General features: G+C 41.0%; 2 protein-coding genes across 6 annotated transcripts in view; one reads left to right on the plus strand and one right to left on the minus strand.

Annotated features, from left to right (window-relative positions):
- The window catches only part of DNAJC2 (DnaJ heat shock protein family (Hsp40) member C2), a 19,279-nt gene extending 12,390 nt beyond the window's left edge, over positions 1-6,889 (plus strand). For both annotated transcript variants that reach the window (XM_056339190.1, XM_056339191.1), the window contains exons 10-17: positions 110-259; positions 557-645; positions 732-801; positions 2,401-2,585; positions 4,299-4,399; positions 5,361-5,468; positions 6,199-6,353; positions 6,769-6,889. In XM_056339190.1, coding sequence (XP_056195165.1) covers positions 110-259; positions 557-645; positions 732-801; positions 2,401-2,585; positions 4,299-4,399; positions 5,361-5,468; positions 6,199-6,353; positions 6,769-6,843 — 933 coding nt within the window. In that variant the 3' untranslated portion in view covers positions 6,844-6,889. The remainder of the gene's footprint in view (positions 1-109; positions 260-556; positions 646-731; positions 802-2,400; positions 2,586-4,298; positions 4,400-5,360; positions 5,469-6,198; positions 6,354-6,768) is intronic.
- The window catches only part of PMPCB (peptidase, mitochondrial processing subunit beta), a 25,262-nt gene continuing 18,064 nt past the window's right edge, over positions 5,234-12,431 (minus strand). For 2 of the 4 annotated variants that reach the window (XM_056339201.1, XM_056339203.1), the window contains 9 exons: positions 12,013-12,211; positions 11,283-11,362; positions 10,613-10,725; positions 9,800-9,943; positions 9,073-9,233; positions 7,650-7,735; positions 7,486-7,574; positions 7,210-7,285; positions 5,234-7,120 (listed from right to left, as the gene is read on the minus strand). In XM_056339201.1, coding sequence (XP_056195176.1) covers positions 7,068-7,120; positions 7,210-7,285; positions 7,486-7,574; positions 7,650-7,735; positions 9,073-9,233; positions 9,800-9,943; positions 10,613-10,725; positions 11,283-11,362; positions 12,013-12,211 — 1,001 coding nt within the window. In that variant the 3' untranslated portion in view covers positions 5,234-7,067. Of the gene's footprint in view, positions 7,121-7,209; positions 7,286-7,485; positions 7,575-7,649; positions 7,736-9,072; positions 9,237-9,799; positions 9,944-10,612; positions 10,726-11,282; positions 11,363-12,012; positions 12,212-12,431 lie in introns of all 4 variants that reach the window. The other 2 variants (XM_056339200.1, XM_056339202.1) reach the window with 1 other exon arrangement.

Consider the following 12,431-nt stretch of genomic DNA (forward strand, 5'->3'; position numbering starts at 1 on the left):
AGCAAAAAAAAAGCCCTAGAAGCAGGAACAGCACATTTTAATATTGAATTTCCCAATAACAGTGTGACTTCAAGGGTTTTTGTGGTGTTTTTTTCCCTTTTGATTGCAGCAAAGACAAGCAGAATTAGAAGCAGCACGGTTAGCAAAAGAAAAGGAGGAAGAAGAAGTTAGGCAACAAGCATTAGTAGCAAAAAAGGAAAAAGAGATACAGAAAAAAGCAATCAAGAAGGAAAGGCAAAAACTGAGAACGACGTGCAAGGTATTTAAATATTATTATAGTGAAATACAGGTTACATCAGTGAAATTACTCTATTTGCTTAGATCAGACCCTTTCACATGCTTGCTTGTTCTTACGGCTGGAGGTGGGTACGGAAAGTGGGTTTATTAAAGAGCAAAATACTAAAACACTTCTCTACAGTTTTGAGTTATGAGTAAAGCTGACCAAATGGGTCCAAACCACAGCAGTGGCTGAAGAATGCTGTGTGTTAAGCCTTTGTCTGAAGGAACAGCACAATAAAGTTCAAGAACTTTGTAGAACATGTATTTCTGCTTCCAGAACTGGAATTACTTTTCTGATAATGAGGCAGATTGTGTAAAAATGATGGAGGAGGTGGAAAAGCTTTGTGATCGTCTTGAGCTAACAAGGTAAGTCTTCCTTCTGCTGACTTCTGCTCGTTTTGATACCCATCTTTCTACTAGCTATCTGTTGTAACTTAATAATTTATTTTTAGTCTGCAATGCTTGAATGAAGCACTTACATCCACAACAAGGGAAGGAGGAAAGGCGGCTGTAGTAAAACAGGTAATTATGCTGAGTGTCAAATCAAAGTAACAAAATAATTTGATTTGTGAAATCTACGTGAAAGTAAGATGCTTCTTACTTATAGCTGCTGTGGAATCCTGCCCATTGAACACAAAGACCTGAATTTCAGATTCCCCAGGCAGACTTGATCTCTGCTCCATTTTACATAGTGCAGTTTACAGCTGATGAAATAACCAGGGCCAGCTGAGGAAAAAAAATAAGCATTTTTAATTAGTAAAGGACACAAAGCCTACCATTTGTGCCGTATACAGAAATAGTAGAGGACTTTAATTTTGCCCAACAATGGGTAGCAGTTACCTAGAGGGGAAGGAGGGCAGTCTTAACCTATTCTGTTACACAAGAAAAATCCTAGTCTGGTGTTTGTGATCTGGGGCTGGATCCACAAAAGGGCTTAAGTGCTGCAGGCTGTGGGCACTGGAAGGGCCAGTGGGTTGGATACCAAAGTATGGGAAAAGCAAGACACATGCAATCAAGATTTACAAAACTCAGCAAGGATCTGCCTAAATTTGCCAGTAGGAAAAAGCTATTTGGACTAATAAGACTGAACCTACGTGGTGCAGAAAGGATGAGGTACTTCCTCTCATCTGCTTTGGATTCACAGCTGTGAACTTTCTTTCCTGGCGGGAAAGATGATCTGTCCCCATCCCAGGGTCAGGTTTACTCATCAGACTAAGACTCAAATCCCTCTTGTTCTACAGGGGACCGAATCCAATCTCCCAGCCTCCAGGAGGGTGTTCTGAACATGGGACAGTCACCTTTCTGTCTCTGTTAAAACTATTCCACTTTTGCATTAATAAAAATTCTCTACCAGATAACTTCCCTTTTGCCAGCGAGATTTTATTATGAGAGAGACAGTCAGAAACCTGTTATGAGCATCCTGCTAACAGGTGCAAGTGCATAGCTTTTTTTAATATTACCAAGACTGGGCTGGGCATACCCAGAAGCAGACACGTTAAACATGTGTCACACCACAGTCTCAAGACGTGATTACAGTTCACAAAGATGTGTGATGGATAACACAAGTTCTGCTGAACTGCTTGCTAACAAACTAAACATAACCATCTAGCCCTGAGTAAGCACTTAGAAACTAAAATCTGGGCTGCTGCAGTTAATGCTAACTTAGTACAACCATAGTAATTGAGAATTTCTGGTGTAAGCAGGCTTAAGTAGCAGTTAGGTTGGAAGATTTGGCAATCAAGTGCGTTCAAGGTGGATGTTTAACTGCCCTCGCTGGTCACTTTAGGTTCTTAATACTTTTGTGGATCTGTCCCTGTAAGTCAGGGGTTAGCCTGGATGTTCACCCTAAATTCAGAAGTTTTACCTTAATCCTGGGAGTGTTCATTTAATTTCCTAGGGAACTTGTGATGGATCCCTGCTGTAGCTTCTAACCTGGGATGGCCAAATTTGCACATGGGATGGAGGGAAATAATACTGGAGCAGACAAGCACCTCCATTTCCTTATGTGTAACGTACAGAACAGAAACTAAACAAAATTCAAGGCTGAAAGCAATTCCAGAGAGAGGGGGTTGTGTCACTGTAAAATTTTTAAATAAATAATACTTATTTACAATCCTCCAGATAGAAGAAATAAATGAACAGATAAGGCGAGAGAAAGAAGAGGCAGAAGCTCGTATGCGCCAAGCAACGAAGAGTTCAGAAAAGTCAACCACTGGTGGTGGAGGGGGAAGCAAAAATTGGCCAGAAGATGATTTACAGTTGTTAATTAAAGCTGTGAACCTCTTCCCAGCAGGGACTAACTCCAGGTACTTCTCTGGTTTGGTGTTAAAATCCCTACTAACAATTTTTAATTAAATAACAAGCATAACACGACTTACTTTCAGACTGTCCTAAGTATGATGTCAGTGTAAGGACTCCCTAAACTTCTTCCTTTTCCCTGACTGTTGAGCAGTCTGTGGTTTCTTTTCCCTTAGACACCAGCTCTTCATGTCACTGGAGTTAGCTCTGGCCCTGTATCTTGTTTTCCCCCAAACCTGGGCCTCAGTCCATCAGCGAGATCATGCTGAGGTGTATGCTTCCACAGGGCTTACTACAGGACAGGCTCCAGTCATTAAAGCGGAGAACAAAACTGGAGCAGTGACTGTGATGCAGCTGGGTAGGAATACAAGTGTGTAAGCTACTTCCAATAGCTCCACAGGGAACGTGAGGCTGGTTTCTCCTTTACACAGAAGGAAGAAAATACTCAGAGATGCCCCCCTGTACCGGGCACTGGTGAGGCTGCACCTGGAACACGGGGTTCAGCTTTGGGCCTCTCACTACAAGACAGGCACAGAGATGCTGGAGCGTGTCCAAGGAAGGGCAGCGAAGCTGATGACTGGTCTGGAGCACAAGTCTTGTGAGGAGCAGCTGAGGGAACCAGGGCTGTTTAGCCTGGAGAGGAGGAGGCTGTAGGCAGGTGGGGGTCGGTCTCTTCTACCAGACGTCAAGTGACAGGGTAAGAGGAAGTGGTCTCAAGCTGCACCAGGGGAGGTTTAGATTGGATGTTAGGAAAAACTTCTGCGTGGAAAGGGTGCTGAAGCATTGGAACAGGCTGCTCAGAGAGGTGGTGGAATCACCATCCCTGGAGGAGTTTAAAAAGCTGGAGATGCAGTGCTTAGGGACATGGTTTAGTGGTGGACTTGGCAGTGCTGGGTTAATGGCTGGACTTGATCTCAAAGGTCTTTTCCAACCTAAATGATCCTGATACGGGCTCAGTGTGCCAGTTCTCTTCAGAGGAGAGCCAGGGGAAAAGCGAAAGGCTTGGGATTCAGAGAAAGTGGCACTGGCAGTCAGTTTCCTAATAAGCATGAAGAATAGGCACATGCCTTAAATCCTGTTCTTTCCCAGGAATGTAAATGCCTTCTTCCACTTAGGATTCACAGATTTGAAGCCTCCATTGCAAGATCTGGATGCTTTTGAAAAACAAAAGCTGTCATACTCTGTTATGATGATACCAGTATCTGTTTCTGCACTGCAGGTCAGCAGTCAAGTACTTACTGAGAACACAGGCCTAGATACGATCCTCCTGTCTGATCAGGTGCAAATATTCTCTTCCATTTTTCTAGGAATAATTCTGGGGCTAGGGCTGTTCAAGCTCTCTCCTGTTGAAGCCCCTTTATCTGATGTTTAGGTGTTCTGGGGGGCAGTGGACACGGGGCTGGCAACATATCAGCCCTTTCAGTGCAGCCTGCAGTGTTTAATGTCAGAGGTGTTCAGGGAATTCAGGAAAGCAACAGCCAAGCAGTTTTGAGGATTAGAGATTTGCACTTACCTACATTCTACCCCATCCTTTTTCTGGAGCAGAAGCCAAGTTCATCCAAGCTGACTGAATTCTTAAGGGAAACTTCCATTATATGTATTTAAGTATGATTAAACTTACTAAGGAGTTGATATAAATGTGTAGAGAAGCTTGACCATAGCTTGTGTGAAGATAAACTATTGTGTTATGTGCTGGTTTACCCTTTCTATTCTTGCTGTAGGTGGGAAGTTATTGCCAATTACATGAACTTGCACTCTACTACTGGAATAAAACGAACAGCAAAAGATGTCATCAATAAAGCAAAGAGCCTCCAAAAGCTTGGTATCTATATCACATTATTGTTGTAATAAGATGGTCTGCATGCTTCTGTACAGCTTGATATTTCTTTGAACAGCATTGTGTTGCTATTATGAGAAAATACTTTATATATCCCCAAAAGGTATGTAGACCAGATGGAAGATTTAGAGGACTTATGTTATTCAGTATTTTCGGCCTTATGGCTATTGTGTAAGTCACTCATGAGTGACACTCGGGAATTCTCTTAATCTAGCTTGATGCACAGATGTCTAGGCCACGTGCATTGCCTAAGCTCCTCTACACTGAGCGAGAGACAAATGGGCCTCCAAGAGGGATCTCTGCAGATGCAGGCATCTAGAATAAATGGAACTGATGAAGCTACAGCTACTTAAAAGATGCTGGGATTCAGCACCGAAGACACCTAAATTAATGTGGCCCATCTCCGCTTGTGGTAAATGGAGCCTAGAGAGCTCTGGAATAAGTTCTCAGGGGAAATAAAAACATTCCACTAAATAAGGAAAAAACCCAAAGTTCCCAAGAAGTTTTTCCATTCCAAACCACATACTTGACAGGGAGGACTCAGACTTTCCCAGTGTTCCTGCTCCTCTGCCATGCTTGTACCCTGGGTAATTTGTGAGTTTTGTGCCACAGCCCAGTAATCCCTTTTGATATCAATGAATTTGCAGATTCAGGTTTAAACCTATACAGAGAAAGTATTCACCGAAGGAATACAAGGAAGATAGGGGTTGGAGAGCCTGACACTTGACGCAAAGTTTACTGGATCCTGAAAGATTGTTTGTTTTTTGTTGTTTGTTTTTTTTTAATTTACCAACCTCTTTAAAATGATGGTAAAGGAAGTCAGAATTAGGGGGTTTTTATTATGTGATTATTGTAAGCTAATAATCTGCAACACAATGTTTTTATTACTACATCTGGCTTTAATTTTGTTGCAATAATTATTCTATTCAATGTCTGTTGCTTATAGACCCTCATCAAAAAGATGATATAAACAAGAAAGCGTTTGACAAATTTAAAAAAGAACATGGTGTGGTGCCTCAGATGGACAGTGCTGCTCCCTCAGAACGATTTGAAGGTAAAGGTGAAAAGGGAGCCCTTCTTGCAGAGTTGTCTGCTTTGCCTCTTAAAAAGAAAGTAACCCAGAACTTAAGACATGCTTACAAACAAACTTACAAATTTATGCAGCAAGGAAGTGATCCAGGCCCTGTTACTGGATTTGAGGGTTTCTGGTACACACAGTACAAGCCCTAGTTAACTAAATAGCAACAGTTTGAAAAGCTTCCTGGTGAGGTAATAGGTTAAGTCTGATGCTGAAATCATCTGTTCCTCAGAGGGTGCTACATTTTCAAGTAAGAGCAGGGTATGCACTTGAGATACAGGAGCATCCTACAGCTAAGATTTGGTCTCCTGTTAATCCCCAAATGCCTCTCATCAAATTTTCCAGACACTTGCAGAAAGCTGTGCTTCCTTACCAAGTGATCCTTACCGAAACAGAAAAGGCAAAGCTGCATTGCTACCCTAATGCTGTGGCCGTCTAATACCCAGCTGACAGTGAAAGATGTTACCTTCTAATTTACTCCTCTGTGCTTTATTTAAACATCCCAAAGGCCACTTGTCCAGTCAGTTTCAGAGTTGCTTTTTTTTTTTACCTCTGCTGGGTAGCTCTTACGTCAGACTAGTTGTATCACAAAACTGCAAGGGTTTTAAATCAATTGTAGTAGATTTCACAGTATTTTCTTAGGCATATCTCATAGATTCTTTATTAATATTTTTTTTCTTACTGTCACTTTTGCATTTAAAAACAGGATCACCCTTAGATTCATCCCCTTGGACTACAGAAGAACAAAAGCTTCTAGAACAAGCATTGAAGACTTATCCAGTAAATACTCCTGAGAGATGGGAGAAAATAGCAGCAGCTGTTCCAGGCCGGTCAAAAAAAGACTGCATGAAGCGATATAAGGTATGGTACCTTAACTCCTTCTATGATTGTGATTAGCCCAGGTCTTGTAGAATCCTTTGCTTTTACTGTTGTTCTCCCCACCTGACAACTAACTAACTAAACTAACACAAGGTGGAGTGGGAAGGGAATTCTGTCTCATGAAATCTGTCTTAACATTTGACAGCAAGCTCGTGCAGATGGTGAAGTCCTATCCCTAGCCTCTTGTAGGTGAAGTTCCTGATACAAGGGAAGTAGATGAACATTGACCTTCCATTAATTTATTTGTTTCTAAGAGAAATTGGTTTAAGATACTAAACTGCCTAGATGCCTCAGAGTGTTTCAGGCTGAATGTACGTAGCGTTCAAAACTACAGCATTGCTAGAAGTTCTGCATTTAGGTAAGTATCTTATTTCTTTTTTTTTTTCCAACTGTCCAGGAACTTGTTGAAATGGTCAAGGCGAAGAAAGCTGCTCAAGAACAAGTGATGAATGCTACTAAAGTCAAGAAATGACTCTTACTGACAATCTTTGTTTTATAATAAAAATGCAAATACTGTACGTGTTTTCATTCCTTCCTTAATTATACAGACATACAGGCCTGGCTGGTTCTTGAGTTCTAATCTTCTCAAATGTATTTTTCTCCAACGCAAAAGCTTTAAACAGGAGTGTAAGGCTTGCTTGTTTGTTTTTAAAGCTCAAACACTGTGGAAGTTCTTGTTACTCACTACTCACGAAGCTAATACATGCCACTGCAGATTTTGTTATACTCTGGAAGTTGTTCAATTGGACCTGGAAGTTAAAGAAAGTTGGCCGTGACACATGCTAAACTGATTTGTGTGGAGGGGTTACAGGAGGGTAGGGAAACTTGGACAACATACCCACGCCAGCAATTGCAGGGTGCTTATCACAGATGTACTTTGTACAAACTTCTCTAATAGTCTGGGCATCGATAGCCTGAAAGGAGTAAAGAGACATCTTCGTTACCCCTCTCATCTAAAAGAGTTTGTGATCCTAATTTTTTCCTAATTTTTTCTAATCCAGGAGAACAGGCACCAAAACAGTTGGAAACAGTCTAACTTCTGGATTGTTACTTCCTGTAGCAATTAAATTTCTCAGTGGGCTAATTTAAAAGTTGCAACATGAGTGCTACTTACTTCAATTCTTGCCTCAAGTTCTGGAATTGGGATTCGCCGCTTGTAACACAGCATTTGTCTTCCAATGTCTTCACAGATTGGTGTGGAGCCTAAAATAGGGGAAAATATGCTTCAGTTATCAGCGTACAACTCCACTAAGAATAAAAAGCTCTCATAAGTCTCACCATCAAGTTGTAACAGCATATTTGTCTTCAGAAGATTTTTTGCTCGAGCTACTTCATTTTCTGTAACACTTGTGCAAAGTCTTATCCTGAAAAATCATTTAAATCCAAAGGCATTAAGTAATGGTAAGCTGTAAGCACTCAAGATTGCCTGTGATAAAAAGGTACATATACATTAGTACACCTACCAGGCACTTCTTTTCTATAGACAGAGCTGGTAAGGGAGTTTGGTAAGGAAACCAGCCATAGGATGCAAAGTAGCAGCATAAGAGTAGGGTTTTTTGGAAGCATACCAGTACACCCAAGAGCGAGTTTTTCCCCTTAAAAGAGCTGTATTTCATTTTATTATTTTGAGCCAGGTGTGGTCCATGCATGCTATCTTTAGAACAGTTATTGCTAAGATAGTAGGAACCAAACAATTAGAGGTAATTAGCCTAGAAGGCAATCCACTACTTCCTGACTCTTGGTGAGGTGATTCACTGCACTGCCTAAGGAACGTTCCACCAGGACAGAGGGATGCATTAGATATCTTAACAAATTCTTCTTCTGCTCTGGTTCAGATTTTCTCTGATGCTAAGCTGCAGCAAACTGACAGCTAAAACAATACTATTTTTCTCCATGAGTTGTTACAAAGATTTAGTATAATGGCATATGAGATCTATGCAATTCAAGAAACCCCTCATTTACAAGTTTTCTTTTTGCTTTTGTTTCAACTTCACCCACTTCAGATTAGAACCCTTAAATAATGAGCCTGTTTCTAATCACATCTGCAATTGAAGCATTACAGTTGCACCTATGGACATCTTTACAGATTTAAACCTTGGATTAATTAACATCATCTAGAATCCTAGGTTTCAAAATTCTATACATAACAGCTCACCTACCTTACATGACTTCATTTCTCCAGGTACTCACTAGAGCTCTATGTAACACCACCACCTGGTAGGTCATGTGAGATAGCAACTGCAGAATGGGTAACTACTAATGGTAGTTGTAGGTAATTGCACATTCACTATTCTCATTCATGACCATTACTCTTTCAGATGTCAAACATGCAGTTCACAGGCAGTGTATAATGACTTAGTATTCTAAAAGATTTGACAGTTTTATAAGTCCTGTCACTTGCAATTAAAAAAAAAAAAACAACCCACTGGTCTATTTTCTTGTACAAGGAACACTATTACATTAACTACAGTTAAGATTTATTCTTCCAAGGCAGAAAAAGAAAATCAAACCTAAACCTTAAGCTATTCACTCCAAGTAAGGATGCCAGAAACTGGCTGTTGGGACTCAGAATTTGGTGCATTTGTTCTTCTAGGCAAGCCTACGCAGAGGAACAAAAATACTCTCTTTAAATGATTGCTATTCTCTAAATTGTATTCCTCCACTGAAAACAATCTTTTTAGAGAAACAGTTGTTAGCTTACCATTCTCTGGTAACAAAGTGCACCATGTCCTCTATAGTGGATGGTTCACAGACCATATAGAGTCCCCACAGCCCTGTATCAGTATAGCAGGTGTTGAAAGACTGGAAACTGTGACACAGGTTACCATGGCAGGCAATCTGACCAAGTTTACTGGATAAATTCTGCTGAGACAAAAGAAAAATATATTATTTTATGCAGTTTTCTGAAAGCCTACCAGGCACCTCCACGGCCTCCTGTTTTCATTTCAATGATGACAGAGCATGCAGTAGTAACACAGGCTCCAGCAGATGCTATGAGGTTATCAGCTCTTCATCTCAACAGTTTCCTTCCCTGCACATAATCTCACATTTCCAAGTAACAGCCCGGATTGAAGCCACAATCACAAAGCTACTTGGGTTCAAGAAAAGGACAGTTACTGATACAGGTATGTCTGATGACATACAGGTATGAAACATCCTACTTTCCACGAGGGCTGGCAGACCTCGAGTGACCTCTATTTTGGCGGTTTAGAACCACTTCCTAATATTTTCCTAAATCTTGGGCAACAAATTCTCTCAGACTCAGAACTGGATCCCCTTCTCCCACTCCAAAAAAGGACATTCAGAAACAGCCATAAAGTACTAGTAATGCCATCAGACAGGCTTGAACGGTTCTGTACTGGCAGTACCCATCAGAGAGATCTCACCAGCCTCATTAAGAGCAGGAAGGTGCTTGCATGTTCACTCACCACGCCTCCTCCAAAGGAGCGATCCCAATTACCTATCAGAGTATTTGCTACCATAAGTGGGATTGTATCTGGATGCGACCAGCCAGCAGCTTCAACAGCTATCGCGATGTGTGCCAAGGGCATCTTATCATCTCTTATGCGGATCTGTGGGAACATATGAAAGTAGCTGTAGTACAATCTGTGCAGGGGAATGTATACAGGAAGTTAAAAATCACGAGACAGACATTTCCATTACATCTGGATTATAAAGCGCACACACACAGAACCAAAAATTAAAGCATATGAAGCTTTATTTAACATCGGCCTTAACTAGTCTTCCCTGTGGCAATTTCAGAGCACTTCGCCACCAGCAAGCCTAACGCCACGTACATAGGGAGGGCATTACAAGTAATTTTGTGACTCACAGCAGCAAGGAAAGCTGATTACTTTTCAAAACCTGAACAGAGCCAGGAATAGAACACAGATGCCTCAGTTCTCTGCCATATCCTTTAAATCAGTGAATCTCAACAAGTGGAAACGGTCCAACACCGTAGGCAAGGGGATAAAAGGAAAGTAGCAGCAGGGATGAGGAAGGTATTCCTCCAGAAACTGATGAAGCAGAAGAAGTGGTGGCAGTGAGGCTTGTCCTAGAAAAGTTGGTAAGTACTGCTTTGGAAAGCAGCTACTCCATTGCCATCACTGGGAGCAAGAAACCTTTGAATCTGCTGAACCTTTTAATTTGTGGCTCAACAGCTTGCTCTCGACAGCAAAGACCACGTCAGTTGTCCTGATAGGGATACAAGGGCCAGCTCAAAAAGCCATCTAACACCTTACCTCACTACCTGTGAAGCTACAAGGTGGCAAGGGTGGCAGTCCTCCTTCTGGAGCAGATGGCAAGTTACCAAAATGGCATTTTGCTAGGTCAAGTAGCTCATCATGACAGACCCCTGAACAAAGATATTTCACATACTTTGTAATGTTACTTTGTAAACAGTTAATTTAAATTGTTGTGCAGTTTAAAGACTCAACCAGTTATTTATTGTTCCCCTGCTTTAATGCCCTACTTTCAGAATCCTTACACCTGTTACACACAGTAAGGTCATCATGATCAACCTCCTTAATTCTCCTCAATAGCCTTCTATTAGTATTACACCAAAATAAGCAGCTTCCTTTTAGCCTCGATGTTATTCCTCTTTCTCTCTGCTTTCCTTGTCCTGCCCTTTTCACACTGAACCCCTTCTAGGCCACTCTTTTCCTGCCCACATGAAAGAATGACCTTGGCCTCCAATCCACTTCCAGTCACTGGTTTAAGAAAGTTTCTGGAATATTACTGAGAGGAAAAGGAACAAAAGTTCAAAGAGTAAGGGACAAAACACACAGGGTTAACAATGAACTTCCAGGGCCTACTGAACAACGGGTAATTCATCATGTTGTTCCCAGAAACTTAAAAACCATTATTTTAAGTATAGTTTCACATGACTCAGGGCAAATCTCTCATACTAACCTCCAGCAGCAGCCAGGACCATTCTGGGTCCTTTGTAATGTGTTGTTATGTACTCCACCAAGTCATTACGGTTTATGGATCTAGAAACAGTCAAGGAAACATCACTACTGCGTTAGTAAAGTTTATTACAGTAAAAAGAGACAAGTGTACAGAAAAATAGAATATCTTTGCACAGAGCTGCACAGAGGCAGAAAGCTAAAATAAGGGTAACTTCCTAAAAAGGAAATGGAAACTTGACACATTTTGCCTTTCAAAGATCTTCTAACTTCCTGAGAAGGAGTGAGAATCACAACTCGGGTGGAAACTGGATCCACTAATGATCTCATGCCAATTTGAAAACAGCACATTTAGCAGTCTCCTGGTCTGTACTGGTATAAACAAATGCTGAAAGAGGAGTGCAAACGCAGTTGTATTTATGATAAACCAACAGGAAAAAAGAGCATTTCTAATTTTGTTTCAGATGCATCTTTAACAAACAGGAAAAATATGGCAAATGATGAAGACATGCAGTAGACATCTGAAGTTTACACACCCTTTGATGCCTGCATACAGGGGAATTAAGGCAACAGGGGAATCCTTACAGTTACAACCAGTGCAACTTCAGCTACCTTCCAGGTAAAACTGAAAAGTAACGCTGCTCCCTACATTTTCAGATGTGTCTTTTCAACATATAAAAGTTCAATTAAATAAAATTAAACATAACTAAAGACAGCCACAAATTTGGACATACTTGATGTTTTCAGTGGGTCCTAAAATTGTCCGTCCTAGGGCTGTCTTCTGATAGGCCGTAGCATGAAGGTAATCAAAGACAACTTCTTGTAAATTGGTTTCAACCTCTTGCATCTCTCGAAGTATAACTCCTCGCTCACGCTCAATCTCTGCTTCTCCCAGAGTACTGTTCTGAATTATGTCAGCAAGAATTTCCACAGCTAATTGAAAATAGAGATGGGAAAGGAAAGCATATTTTCAGACTACCAGAAAAATCTGGTTCCAAAAGTAAAACCCAGGCCAAAGACCAAGCAGCCTGAGATTTGCTAATAATATTTGTAAGGGGACAAAAGACTTGCTCTGCAGGAAGGGAGAAGTCCAAAAGGTATTTTCTTTCAGGAATCTAAAGACAAAAATGTTTCAAGTATCAACTTCCCTGCT

Source organism: Falco biarmicus, chromosome 5, assembly GCF_023638135.1.
Source record: "Falco biarmicus isolate bFalBia1 chromosome 5, bFalBia1.pri, whole genome shotgun sequence".
NCBI lineage: Eukaryota > Metazoa > Chordata > Aves > Falconiformes > Falconidae > Falco > Falco biarmicus.